The 14606-nt window shown below is 44.5% G+C and overlaps 1 protein-coding gene across 11 annotated transcripts in view; it reads left to right on the top strand.

Annotated features, from left to right (window-relative positions):
• Positions 1–14606, top strand: part of kcnip1b (Kv channel interacting protein 1 b) — a 33593-nt gene that overhangs the window by 14480 nt on the left and 4507 nt on the right. For 8 of the 11 annotated variants that reach the window (XM_028984755.1, XM_028984761.1, XM_028984754.1 and 5 more), the window contains one exon: positions 6536–6660. In XM_028984755.1, coding sequence (XP_028840588.1) covers positions 6536–6660 — 125 coding nt within the window. The other 3 variants (XM_028984763.1, XM_028984758.1, XM_028984762.1) reach the window with 3 other exon arrangements.

Here is a 14606-nt window from a genome sequence, read left to right as displayed (position 1 = left end):
CAAGCCCAGCCAGTTATAATGACGCTGTGACGTCAGAACTGTCTGCTTCTGTCGTGCTGTTTCGAAGCATTGAAAGATCGAAAGCCTGGCAGTAATGACAAGCAGAAACATTTTGTTGTGCGCTGATTGTTAAATGGCTGTGTGTTTAAAATTGTGCCTCTATTTCCGAACTGTCTGCGTGAGTGCATGTACATTGTGTAGCACTGTATATTAGTTTTGTGACTTTGTGTGCACGCACATGTGTGTTCATGTATTTTTCCTCCGCATGCCAGCTGTTTATCTGTGGAAGTCTGTATTCATGTCTATGTTACTTATTCTGCTGTCGTGGGGAGTGTGTGTGTGTGTGTGTGTGTGTGTGTGTGTGTGAGTTGAGGGGGGGGGGGGGGGGTTACCTCCCCCATTAAACATGTTGTGGTGGATGTCAGTAGTGGAGGGGGGTTGAGCCGAAACCCCCCTAACGAGCCTCGTCTCTGCTGTCTCCGGGTTCGTGGCTCTCCGCGCGGCAACAGTTCCTCACGCTGCATGCCAACAGGAGAGCGTGAGAAAACTGCGTGGCAGAGGTGGAGAGGAAGAACCCAGATTGACAGTGTGTGTGTGTGAGAGAGAAGAGAGAGAGAGGGAGGGCAGTGGGGAAGCGGGAAAACCTAGAGAGTGAGAAAAAAGAAAGAGAAACAGAGTAAGAGTGGAGGGAGGGGCATTTTAGAACAGAAAATTTGAGATTTTTTTTTTTTCATTCTGTCAGCATTCAAATCGACAGAGATAAAAGGAAGGATAGAAGTGGGGCAAAGAAAAATGATGCAGAAGTGCTGAGGCACAGAAGAACTGCACGAGGACAATACAGACAGAGGACAATACAGAGGAAAAGAAAGAGTGGAGGATAACAACAACACAGACTGGACAATTGATTTGGCGACCCAAGTAACCACAGCGACAACATGGGTGCAGTGGTGGGCACACTGACGCTGCAGACGAAGCAGAGGCGGCCGTCCAGAGGTACGTCAACGGAGAGAGAACGAGAGAAGCATGTGTCCTTTGTTCTAAACAAAGGAGCTAGTCACCTTTGGACATAAGTATTCATAAAGGAACTAAGAAGGATCGAGCAAAACCGGTGGAGGACTGTGAGAGGCACAAGAAGGAAAGAAACAGGCAGAGGGAAGCAGAGTGATGGCAAGAGCAGATGCAGGACTTGACTGCTTACGAGAGAGAGAGAGAGGGAGAGAGAGAGAGAGAGAGAGAGAGAGAGAGAGAGACTGAGGGACAATGAATGACTAATTGACTGTCTGACTGACTCACTAAATGAATGGATGAATGGATTAACACGAGACATGATCTGTGGGTTTCCTATTAATTAACACACGTCAAAATTCAGTGAGGAACGGTGAATTAATGAAGGAATGAATGAATACGGGTGAATATGCTCTTTGGATTTCTCATACATAAACATCCTTGTTATGTACATTTGTGTGTGTGTATACTGTACGCATGTATGGATTTGATTGGATACAAACTATGATGCATGTTATTTAAAAATGTTGAAATCTGTCTTGATACATGTATGCACCTATTTAATTTGTGTTTTGATTATGTTTAAGTGTATGAGTGTGTGTGCTGTGTGTTCAATATGCTGTGTGAGCGGGCGCATTAACACTCTGCTCACATCTCATCTTTTTCCTGTCCACATGCTCCACAGTGTGGTTGTCATGGAGACCAGTTTGTAAGGCCGAATAGGAGAGCAGAGCAGTCATGAGTGATGCTGATGGGGCTGAGGAGGAAAAACTGTTATACACAGAGACAAGACACATTCACACATTCATGCTCACATGCATACACACACACACACACACACACACACACATCCTCATAATCATACATAGGCAGACACAAATTCATTTACAGCATATGCATCTACAAATATGCACAAACATGCTTAAACAAATACACAATCATTACATTTTATTACAGCATACACATTAAAATTTATTACAGCATACACATTAAATTACAGCATACACCTTTTAATAATATGAATCATTTGTATTCTCATTAAAATGCTCTTTTTTTCCATATTTGTTTCATTATCATAACCATTCAGTTGGAAAGATGACTAGAGTCCTTACTGTTCCATTAAAAATGCAGTAGACAGGAAGGCAGCACTGTTCAGTAAATGGCTTTACGTCAAAGTGACATTAAGTTATGGGGAATAAGTATGGGATATTTTACTGTTTACTGATCTAATTTAGAGTTAATTTACTGTTAAATAAAAGTGCATCACACTGCAGGCATTATATAAGACTTTGAAATGTGCTTCTCTGGGGTTCTGTGAGAGTGTGTCGCCTTAGAAACCACACATTATCCTTACAAGCTTCCCATACTTAAATTTACATTATTACAGGCATGACTTCAAATTTGTCCAGCAATATACAATATACTGAGAAAAATGTTCTGTTTCATTAAAAACATGTCTGAATTCAATGAACACCTTTATATAGAATTTATTCAAGGCTTTGGTGAACAAATTAAGTGGATGTGAATAAATATTTCAATAATAAGATTAGCCAATCAGCTCTAAATAGGCTATGAACCCCTCTAGGGTCCTTTGGGCAAATGTGCTGGAAAAACTTTATGATTAACAAGCCAAAAGAAAGGAAAGGGATCTGGGTGTTGAAGGAGGAAAAGGATGTGTGTTGATTGGTTTGAAAGGAGACATAAAATGCTTTGAGTCTATAACACTTTCTTAAATATATGCAGTATTGACATATACTAATATATACTAATATGTCTGAAAAAGTTGCATAGACCAAAAAATGAAATAGCATCAGAGGGTACCAGATTTGATACTTTTCATTTGTCTTGAAAATAAGGCAAGGGGTAGGGGCACATTGTCATTGTAAGTACAATTAATGATGATTTGTGGCTACTGAATGCTTCTATAAGCCTATGCTGTTTCGTTAATTTCACATTAGCAACGAGGAAACAGTGAAATTTGACTGGTTCAAAATTTGTGGTTCAATGCTACAATTATGTAATTGTCCACCTTACTTTTGGGAGTGGCCACAACAGCATCTACTGCACAGTGCAGGATTTGACTGATGACGTTTGACTGACAGATGGGATCAGAGTTTTGGCGTTCCTGACAGGTGCTCATGCATATTCAGCAGCAGCTCATTAGTGCTGTCTGCTCACTTCCCCCTACATTTTTCCGAGGTGACGACCCGTATGAGACATGGAGCAGGACATACTGTAGGAGCAGCCGCTCTGTTATACAACTGCTCGGTCCAGCTAGGGGAAAATGCCCATTTCAGTCGTGTATTATTCATGTTGTCTGTCCCTTTATATTTTGCTTGAGACTATTTTTGCCACTTTTTCTGTTAACAAAAACTTTAAATTAAATCAAGGTCCCCAGTGAAAATAGGATTAAAAAGTAACTTCAGTTATGTCCTGAATTTTCCACCCATGCCATCTGTAGTGTTCTGATTTTGAATACCATCAATACTTTAAATCTGATAGTAGACCTGATTTCTGAATGCATTTGCTGTAAAAAATACATTTTCTCCATTTTTTTGTTGTTGTTGCTGACCATGAATGTTTGGAAAGTAATGTGTAATGAAATCTGTAATCATGAATTCAGAACTAGATTTAATAAAGTACATGTGCTGCTACATGCCATTGCTGGCTGAAAATACCAAACAAACTGCACCCCCAGGCTGTGACTCGGAATTGGCTGCCTGAGCATCAGGGTTCTTAGTCAATAATTAGTGCCATCTCTTTTTTTTGCAGCAAGATGTTGCACTGATGGTCCCTTGGTATGCTTCCTTTACTCTTGAGCATTTCTGACGTCTTAATTCCATTTACCATCTGTTGTATATTTCCTGAGCACAGATCTCCGATGTGCACTCTTGTCATTCTGTTAGGGTACAATGTTTTGTGAGGTCAAACTCCTTTCCATACTATACAAATGTAAAATTGACTGTTTATATGTGACTGTTTAATTTTGACTGTTTATGCATGCGTGTAAGACAGCCTGCTGTGTGTGTGTGTGTGTGTGTGTGTGTGTGTCACTGTGCTGAGCTTAGAGTCTGTAGAGTCTGTACATGTCCTTAAATCTCCTTCACCCTGTCCCTTCAATGAATCTGCCAGCGCAGTTGCCCCTTACTTATGAAAAAAATGAAATAGTCTTGCTTCATACATCTCCCTACATCTGTTTCTCTACCTCTGTTTCACTTGATTCCCTCTGCCCCAGACTGTTGCTGCCAAATACAGAAAAGTTTATTAGAATTTCTTGTGCTTTTTTCAATCTAGACATTTACATTTACGGCATTTGGCAGACGCCCTTATCCAGAGCGACTTACAACGTGCTTTCAAGTTACCATCGATGAAGAGATCAATTCCGGTTCACTAGGACCCCAACTATGAATACATCTATTTTATTCACTCTGTTGTAGATTCTGTACACAAAGTTCGACAACAAGAAAATTACAATTTAATCTAAATATTCTCTAAAGAGGAAGGTCTTGAGCTGTCGTTTGAAGGTGCTCAGTGACTGAGCTGTTCTGACCTCGAGGGGAAGTTCATTCCACCACCGAGGGGCCAAGACGGAGAAGAGTCTAGATGAATGTTTTCCTTTTACCTTCAGAGATGGAGGGACCAGGCGAGCAGTACTGGAGGCTCGGAGTATACGAGATGCAGTGCGAGGTGTTATAAGGGTTGTGAGGTAGGATGGTGCTACTCCATGTTTGGCTTTGTAGGCCAGCATCAGTATTTTGAACCTGATGCGTGCAGCTACTGGGAGCCAGTGGAGGGAGCGTAGCAGAGGGGTGGTGTGAAAGAATTTGGGAAGGTTGAAGATTAGTCGTGCTGCTGCATTTTGTATTAGTTGTAGAGGTCGGATGGTACATAGTGGTAGACCAGCTAGAAGGGAGTTACAGTAGTCCAGTCGTGAGATTACTAAGGACTGAACCAGTTGTTGGGTAGACATTGGGTAGACATGTTCCCTATAACATTCTTCACATGGCCAGTATCATAGGTTAACTAACATTTCCAAAAATATATATGTTTGTTAACAATTTGCCCAAAAAGTTGTGGAACAGAAATGCCCCATCTTGACTGCGAGATCTGTGATTAGCAAGAAGTCTCAGGACATGATGTGCATAATAATGATGGCCATTAGCATCATATATACTGCCACTTATTGGCTGTTAACACTGTGGTCAAACAGCCCATAAAAGCTTTTCTTTTGATGAAGATGCTCTCAAAATCATCATCCAGATCCTTGTTTTTTTTTTTGTTTTTTTTTTGTTTCAATTTGCATAAATGCTCCAGGCAAAACCCCAACATTACATGAGCATGGATTGTGTAAATGCCTGGATGTTAGCGATTTTAGGTCAGACTTTTAAACGTCTGCAGGACAGTGAGGTGCAGAAGTGTTCCATTAAATCCACTGAAGGTAAAACAGAAGCAGTGACTCAGAGTTGGGTATTTACCCCTGAGCGATATCCGGGTCGAGAGACATGATTCATCTGCTGCTGTGAGGTTGACTAGGTGAGGGGTATGCAGGGCCAGGGCTGAGAAGAGACAGCTGAGGTCTCAGAACCCAAAACCTGCGAATGATGATGGACCCTGAATCAGATTCACATGCTTCCATTTGCTTGCCAAGATGCCCTCATGCTTCACTTTTATTCCCTTTCCTTCACACCTCGTCTTCTCAGCAAAGCTGACACAGCATGTGTTTGACCTGTAGAGATGTCTGTGTTTGTGAGAGTACAATACTTGGACAGAGAGAGGACAATACTTGGACAGTCATTGTTTTTCAGCTAAAGGTCTACTTGCTAAAGGTAAATAAATGCATTTTAAGTAAAAAAAATGTTAACACATACCTTCTTATATGATCACTAGATTTTTAATACATTAGCTGTGATTTTCATTTGACTTCTTTACAATGGGCTTTTATAGTGGTTGGCCTACCACGTAAGGAAGTGGACCTGTAATCAGAAGGTTGCTGGTCTGAATCCTGAAATGCCAAGGTGCCACTGAGGTGCCACTGAGCAAAGCACCGTCCCCACACACTGCTCCTCGGGCACCTCTCATGGCTGGCCACTGCTCACTAAGGGCGATGGGTTAAATACAGAGGACACATTTCGTTGTGTGCACCATGTGCTGTGCTGCAGTGTATCACAATGATAATCACTTTCACTTTACTAAAATGTGTTGGTATGAAAGAGCATTCAAAGAATGGAAACACTGGCAGGCCTAGAATCTGGAATGGGCAAAGGCCCGAGGAGTTTTGTCAAAACAGCTGAAAGCATCTTAACTAGATTTTCCTGCTTCTGCTTCACTCATGAGAATGAGCATGAGTTCTTAAAGTGCTAAAGTGTATAACAAATTCACCTTTAAAACAAATACTTTCAACAGACATAGACTTGATCCCAACAGATGTGTTACAATCTTAAAATATTTAAAATATGATTCCAAAATAATATGCACAATTTCCATGGAAGATCATGATAAGATGAATAACCATTGTTTTTCCTCTCTGTAGATAAAGTGGATGATGAGCTGGAGATGACCATGGTGTGCCATCGTCCAGAGGGTCTCGAGCAACTGGAGGCCCAAACAAACTTCACCAAACAGGAGCTGCAGGTCCTCTATCGCGGATTCAAGAATGTATGTGTAATATTGCCTTAAACTCCATGTTTTTCCATCCAATTTTACCTCCTGTGGCCAAGACTCTGTGTCCTATTTTGCATCAGCTCATCCTTGCCTCAGAAATGGGGTAGTAGTAGCCTAGTGGGTAACACACTCGCCTATGAACCAGAAGACCCGGGTTCGAATCCCACTTACTAGCATTGTGTCCCTGAGCAAGACACTTAACCCTAAATTGCTCCAGGGAGACTGTCCCTGTAACTACTGATTGTAAGTGGATAAGGGAGAGAGAAGAGCGGAGCTGTTAACTGATCACCACCTGTAAATGTAAATGTAAATGCAAATATTCATTTAGATTTGCGGATTCCCTACCCATGCATAATCCGGCTCTACAGGCCTGTATTTAAGCCCGCCATACTGCACAGGTAGGAGACTGATGAAGCTAGGAGGACCACATCATCTGCAAAAAGCAGAAATGAGATTTTCCTGACACCAAACTCGACACCATTCACACCATGGCAGCGCCTAGAAATTCTGTCCATTTAGGTTGTGAATAGAACCGGTTACAAAGGGCAGCCCTGGCGGAGTCCAACCCTCACCGGAAACAGGTCCGACTTGCTATGCGGACCAAACTCACGCTCCTCTGGTACAGGGACTGAATGGCTCTTAACAAAAGGCCATCCATCCCATACTCCTGGAGCGCCACCCCATAGGTTGCTCCTGGGGACACGATCATAAGCCTTCTCCAAATCCACAAAACACATGTGGATTGGTTGGGCAAATTCCCATGCCCCCTCCATCACCCCAGCAAGGGTAAAGAGCTGGTCCACAGTTCCACGGCCAGGACGAAAACCACATTGCTCCTCCTCAATCTGAGATTCAACTATCTCCTCTCTAGTACCTTTGAGTAGACCTTTCCAGGGAGGCTGAGGAGTGTGATCCCCCTATCCCCCACACCCTCTGGTCCCCCTTCGTATAAAAAAGGGACCACCACCCCAGTCTGCCACTCCACGCACTGTTGCAGAGACGTGTCAACCATGACAGCCCTACAACATCCATAGCCATGAGATGAGATCCAGGACGGATCTCATCCACCCCCGGGGGTCCACTACTGTGTAGCTGTTTGACTTCCTCAGCAACTTCTGCCCCTGAGATTGGACAGTCCATACCCAGGCATCCCAGCTCTGGATCCTCATCGCAATGTGTGAGGGTGGACCTCCTCAAAGTATTCCTTCCACCACCTGACTGTAGGTCCATTCAGACTCAATGTCCCCCACTGTTCTCGGGATGCGGTCAAAGCTCTGCCGGAGGTTCTTCTGCCAGGCGTTCTCAGCAGACCCTCACTATACGTTTGGGTCTGCCATGTCTCCGTGGCATCTTCCCCTGCCATCTGATCCAACTCACCACCAGGTGGTGATCAGTTAACAGCTCCGCTCTTCTCTTCTCTCTTCCAAAGCATATGGCCGAAGGTCATATGATACGACTACAAAGTCAATCCTCGACCTGCGACCTAGGTTGCCCTGGTACCAAGTGTACTGATGGGCATCCTTATGTTCGAACATGGTGTTTTTTATGGCCAAACTGCAGCTTGCACAAAAAGTCCAATAACGAAACACCACTTCATGATCAGATCTGGCGGGCCGTTCCTCCCAATCACGCCCCTCCAGGTCATGCTGTCATTGCCCACGTGAGCGTTGAAGTCCCCCAGCAGGACAATGGAGTCTCCAGTCGGAGCACTATCTAGCACTCATCCCAGGGACTCCAAAAAGGGTAGGTACTCTGAGCTGTTATTCAGCGCATAAGCGCAAACAAAAGTCAGGACCCTTTCCCCGACCCAAAGATGCAGGGAACGCTCTCTCTACACACAAAAGCACTGTATTCAAACCACTTCAAATTGATGTTACCTGGCAGAAAGAGGCATGGCACAATAGAGGTTAAAAGGATGAACAGTTTCTAAAGTAAAGTGTAAAGTGTAGTGATTGTCACATGTGATAAACAGCAGCACAGCACACGGTGCACACAGTGAAATTTGTCCTCTGCATTTAACCCATCACCCTGAGTGAGCAGTGGGCAGCCATGACAGGCGCCCGGGGAGCAGTGTGTGGGGACAGTGCTTTGCTCAGTGGCACCTCAGTGGCACCTTGGCAGATCAGGATTCGAACCGGCAACCTTCTGATTACGGGGCGCTTCCTTAACCGCTAGGCCACCACTGCCCCCAGTGGTCTAATTTTTTAACACCAGTAGATTATTATTTCAGTTACATGTAAATATTGTATGTAAAAAAGGTACCAATGTAACAGAGAAAACCAAAATTAAAGACAGGAAGAAAATATAGAAATAAGACAGAAAAGCCTGAACCAAGCTTCAGAGACATCACCTGATCCAGGAGAAAAATGGGTAGAGAGAAGACTCGAGAACTGGAAGGCCCAGTTCCGATGGAAAAGAATCTGAGGAAAAAAGCCCCCGCTACCACACGTGAACTTCCTTTATACATTTGACCCACAAGAAATTGTCACAGACCAATCAGAATTTTTTGTTTCTGTCGTCACGCCCTCAGAGTCTCCCGTCTGGGGCAGACAAAGAGAGCAGGTGATATTATTTACCAAATGGTCGCAAGAACAAAGAACAGGAGACCGACCCCCACGGACCATCACCACAAAAATGTCACGAGAACAAAGAGGTGTTTGCCTCTCCACAAGGCAAAGTTGCAGAAGGACCGTGGTCCTGCAGAATGCCCCATCTTACAGTTTCCAGAGCCGAGGCTATGTGTCGAGCAGTGTTGTTTTTGACAACCATCTTAGATTTAGTCTTAGTCTTTTGGACTAAAATGCTTATTAGTTTTAGTCAAATTTTAGTCACTTCTATATGTGATAGTTTTAGTCCAGTTTTAGTCGACAAAAACTCAAAAAGGTTTTAGTCTAGTTTTAGTCAAAAAAGGAAAAAAAGTTAAAGTCATTTGTTAAAGTCTTTTAACAAATGAATTTAGGTCAATAAGTATTGGGGATTGCTGCTGGGCAGTGTCACACACAATTTGTGAAAATAGCAGCAGATCTATAAGTTCAACACATTGTGAGCTTGCAGATCAGCTATTTTCACCAATAATTACAATAATAAAGGAATGGTTTTAGACGTATAAGGTTTCCAATTAAGATGCATATTATTTGTAAAAACAGACATCATACAACCCACTCTATCTTTAACTTGTGCAAACAATGTCATAAAAGAATTAAAGATTCTTGAGGTACAGTGAGGTAGGTTGTAAGTTATACCAGAGAGTTATGCATACTTGAAAGTATGAAACAAACATGTTCTTAAGTTTTTGGAACAAAATAAATAAGACCACCCTGTAAATAGTGTAAACAGTAAATTCAACAAATAAAAACAACAACAACAACAGCAGAGGAGGGTCCGTCTCACAACAAGAACAAACAGAATATCACAATCACATATCTGTAACTGTACTAATAATAGTAACAGCTTGCTGTTAGCAAAATTAGCCTACTGACCTCAATTTAGTTTCAGAAAAGCTCTTCACTCTAAAATGGCTCTTGCTCTGTTTCGACGGCCACGAGTGAGGTCACCTGTAATGCTAAACACTCTCTCAGCAAATGCTTGAGATGCTGGCATGGCAATAGGTTTTAGGTTTGAATAAACAGAATCTACCTGTGCAGCCCGAAATTCAAGGGCAGTCTCTTCGTTTGTAGGCTGTGACAGCTGTTCCTTGAATTTCTTTATTTCCTTGACACATGGCTTTGAGCAGCTAGACCTGGATGGCCGGCTTGCTTTTGACAAGAATTTGAATCTGGGCCGCTTTCTTTGTGGTCCCTCTTTTGATTCCTTTTCTTCCTCCTCTGGCTCCTCATCTTCAACCTCCTCTTCCCGTACAACTGGTGGCACCAACTGAGCAATGTACTCTTCTGCTTTTTCCAGAAGCGCTGTAATTTGCTGATCATCATTTTCAAGGAGTTCTGAACCCAGATGAACCCTCGGCATGGGGGAACTCAGACAGATGACCCTGCAGGTCCAGAAGGTCAGGCACAACAAGGGATAAAGACTGTGTGTTGCTCTGGAGCATCTGGGTATGCTCAGTGAAGGGGAGGAGTAAATCTCTTAGAGCAGTCTGCCTCTGCCACTCACTTGGCAGTAGATAGTCCCAGCTCATCCCAACTTGAACTACTGAGTCCTTGATTTGAAGAAGCTGTGACATCATCAGATATGTGCTGGACCATCTAGTAGGGCAGTCTTTGACCAGAGTTAGTTTACACAGCTGCAGCAGTCGCTCAGTTGCCACCGATGACTTGCGGAAGAGCTTGACGAGCGCTCTAACTTTGCCCAGCAGTCGGCTGACACTTGCATCTTTCTGGATGATGGACGAGTTGCAGTATGTGTACAACACAGGGAGTCCTATCTATCTGTCCAAACCTACATAGATAAGACAAAAACACAGAGAAAAAGACACTTTATTAATCTTATATAGGACATTTAGTAAAATTGCCATGAACAACACCATGCAATACAATAAACAATAGCTATAAGTGACTATAACCTAGCATAACTCAATGGGACTGATATTCTGAAATTGTTAATTAACAGCAAACTGAAATAATTTACCTTTGGTCTTCAACCACCTCAGAGTCTTCAGTGTTGTTTGTCTCTGAGGATTCTTCATCGGAGCTGGCTGATGCATCCGATTCATTAGGTTTGAACGCTGCAATCATGTTGCTTGCGTTATCTGTTATGACTGTCAGAATTTTGTGTTATGGTATTCCCCAGTCCTCTGTGCATTGATCAACACTGTTTTTTATACACTCTGCAGTGTGTGGGTGAGCGATCTGGTCAAGTCTCAACAATATGTGCTTTGCTTTGTTTTCCACAGTGCAAAAAAAGCACGCACTTGTTCCCAGAAATTATGCTGTAATGATGTCCTTTTTTGGTCCATATGTCCAGCCCAATTGTTATTTTGCATGCTGTGGCAAGCCTCTCTTTGTACTTTTGTTTTTCGTCACCAAACATCTTGTCAACTAAGTTGTTTATTTTTGTTCTTTTGGGTATTGTCAGCCTCTTATCAAAGGTCTCCATTATGAGGATGAAATCTTCATCCTCAACTGTGCAAGCAGGTAGACCAGTACGTCCAATCCAAAAAGCGATCGCCTGTTCTTTGGCACGTTGTTCTAGGGAGTCTGACTGGATGCTGCGGCGAAGGCTGCTGGGATAGATGACTGTGCCCTGTTTTTCTTTGGACCACCAGGTTTCTCTTTAGGAGTTCTGGTCTCTGGGATCTGGTTGAGGAAAAAACAAAGAAGGGATACAATTACTCTATTTCTGTATACAACGTACACATCCTGTAAATGTTTACAGGTGAATACAAAACAATCAAATGTAGGTATACCATAAAAATACTTAAAATACTATGAAAAATACTCAAAATACTACCATGTTAAGAAAATAGAATGGTCTTAACTCTCACTCTCTCTCTTAAGCCTCAAACAAGCAAAACAAAAATACATAGCTTATTACCCCTTATGACCATGTACTAAAACTTTCTGATCTTTCATTCTGAGCAGCAGCCAAATTATAATGTATCTGTACTGTGTGTGTGTGTGTGTGTGTGTGTTTACTGTGAGCGCACTGTGAGTGGTAAGGGCTGTAGAGCATCACTTGTGGCTTTTAGACTGAAGCTAGCTCTACGTATAACAATAACTCGACCTGTTTAACATATCAAGTTACATGCTGACAGAACATAGACACACAAAGAGCCGCTTAAGGTTGGTCGTATTTTTTCCGCCTACTTTGTGGCCACATTTGTCACGTCTTCCTTCACAATACACTCTGTTTTGTTATCTGCTGGGTTATATTTAAAATACACCCATATGTCGTCTCTACATTTGCGACCACCAAGAATGCAGCAACAGATACTTTTTAGGTTTTAATTGACACGCACAATAAGCAGAAATGTCATGCTTTTTAAACGTCTGACAGACCACCCACTAACATTTTCGTCCATTCTCGTCTCGTCAACGAAAACTCACACAAGTCTTGTCATGTTTTAGTCATCAAAGAGCAGTGTTTATCTCTTCACCGTCTCGTTATCGTCATAAAAAAAAGTGACGAAATGATTTCGTCATCGTCATCGTTGACGAAAACAACACTGGTGTCAAGGTGAGTCAGACTATATCTAGCCGGTACCGCTCAACCTCTTCCACAAGCTCCAGCTCCTTCCCTGCCAGAGAGGTGACGTTCCTTGTCCCAATAGCCAGTTTCCTTGTCCGGGGATCGGACCACCAAAGCTGCCGCCTCAGTCTGTCACCCAATCCACATTGCACTGGACCCTTTATATTCTACAGTTGGATGAGCCCATGTATCCAGGTTGGGCTGGGTACACTGACTCTTTGTTGTTTTTACCATGAAAGGTCTTCTGAATCGTTCTTTGTCTAGCCCTTTACCTAAGACCAATTTTTCATGGGAGACCCAACATAGCTCCTAGGATCATTAGGGCTCTCAAACTCCTCCACCATGATAAGGTGATGGTTCAAGGAGGAATGACTTTATTCTACTTCTTTATTCTTCCCACATTTAACTTGAATTTGGGAAGTTAACTGATGCTGTCACTGCTGGAGTTCGGGGACGCATTTGCAGGCATGCTTGGAGCAAGGGGACAAGTTGTCGCATGGGGAGTAGACATAGGACGCTGGGGAGGAGGACCGGAGGCGTTTGGTCAGGGAGAGGGAGGCCGGAGGTGAGCTGGGATGGGAGTGTAACCGTGAACTTGCCGCAGCGCAGCGTGGAGGGAACTCGGGCTTCGTGGGGGGTAGCGGGGAGATTGTCTTGGCAAAAGGGCCAGGCAAACTCAATGTCAATGGCAGGCGAAGGTCGTGGTCTCGATGTAGAATCCGTCAGGAGATCGTCGTAACAAAGGGGGCAGGCAAGGCTCGAGGTCAGGCACAGGTCATGGTCATGGAATCTAATCAGCTGGGCGTGGGTAACTAAGGCTAGCGTCTCTGGGAATGAATTCAACTCAAAGAGCGGGCAGCATCTCCTCGGGGACTTTTATACTCTGCGCTGCCCGCTCTCGTTTCCGCTTCCGGGTCGCCGTCTCTCTGGCTGGTCTGGTGCTCTCTGGTGGGCTGGAGGTGTATTTGTTGTGACAGAGCCCCCTCTCCTAGGCCCGGCTCCTGAAGGGCCCGGCAGATCAGGGTGGCGGTCATGGAAATTCAGGAGAAGGGCCGGATCCAGGATGTCCGGCCGGGGAACCCAGGACCGGTCCACCGGTCCACAGCCCTCCCAGTCCCCCAAATATTCTAGGCCACGGCCCCGCCTCTGGACGTCCAGGATGCAATGGACCGTGTAGGTCAGAGAGCCGTCGATGCGCCGCAGAGACGGGGGGGGGTTGCAGAGGGGATGAGTGAGCCTTGCGGAGGTGGGAGACGTGAAAGACTGGGCTGATGCACAGAGTGCGTGGAATGGCCACCTGATATGCAACCGGGTTGATGCGCCGAGTCACTCTGAAGGGTCCAATGAAGCGGGGTCCTAGTTTTTGGGGACTAGATGGCATAGGCAGGCCTCGGGTGGAGACCCAAACTTTGGGCCAGACCGTGTGGAGCTGGCGGTGTTGGTTGTTGACCGCCAGCACCGGTCCCTCGACCATGGGCGTGGGGAACCATTTGGGTCTGAGGCCAGTGACCACCTCGAAGGGGGAACGCTCTGTGGCTGAGGAACTGTGCTGGTTCCGTGCGAGCTCCGCCAAGAGGAGGTGTTGGGACCAGGAGGTGGGTCAGGCCAAACAGTAGCAGCGAAGGTAGGTCTCCACCTCCTGGTTGACCCTCTCGGTCTGGCCATTGGACTGGGGGTGGTACCCTGACGACAGACTGACCGATACCCCCAGTTGTCCCCAGAAGTGACGCCAGAACCTGCCGATGAACTGGGGGCCGCGGTCGGAGAGGAGGTCTACTGGGGGTCCAAACTGCCGC

Source organism: Denticeps clupeoides, chromosome 6, assembly GCF_900700375.1.
Source record: "Denticeps clupeoides chromosome 6, fDenClu1.1, whole genome shotgun sequence".
In the NCBI taxonomy this organism is placed as follows: Eukaryota; Metazoa; Chordata; class Actinopteri; order Clupeiformes; family Denticipitidae; genus Denticeps; species Denticeps clupeoides.
This window is presented reverse-complemented; position numbering and strand designations above follow the sequence as displayed.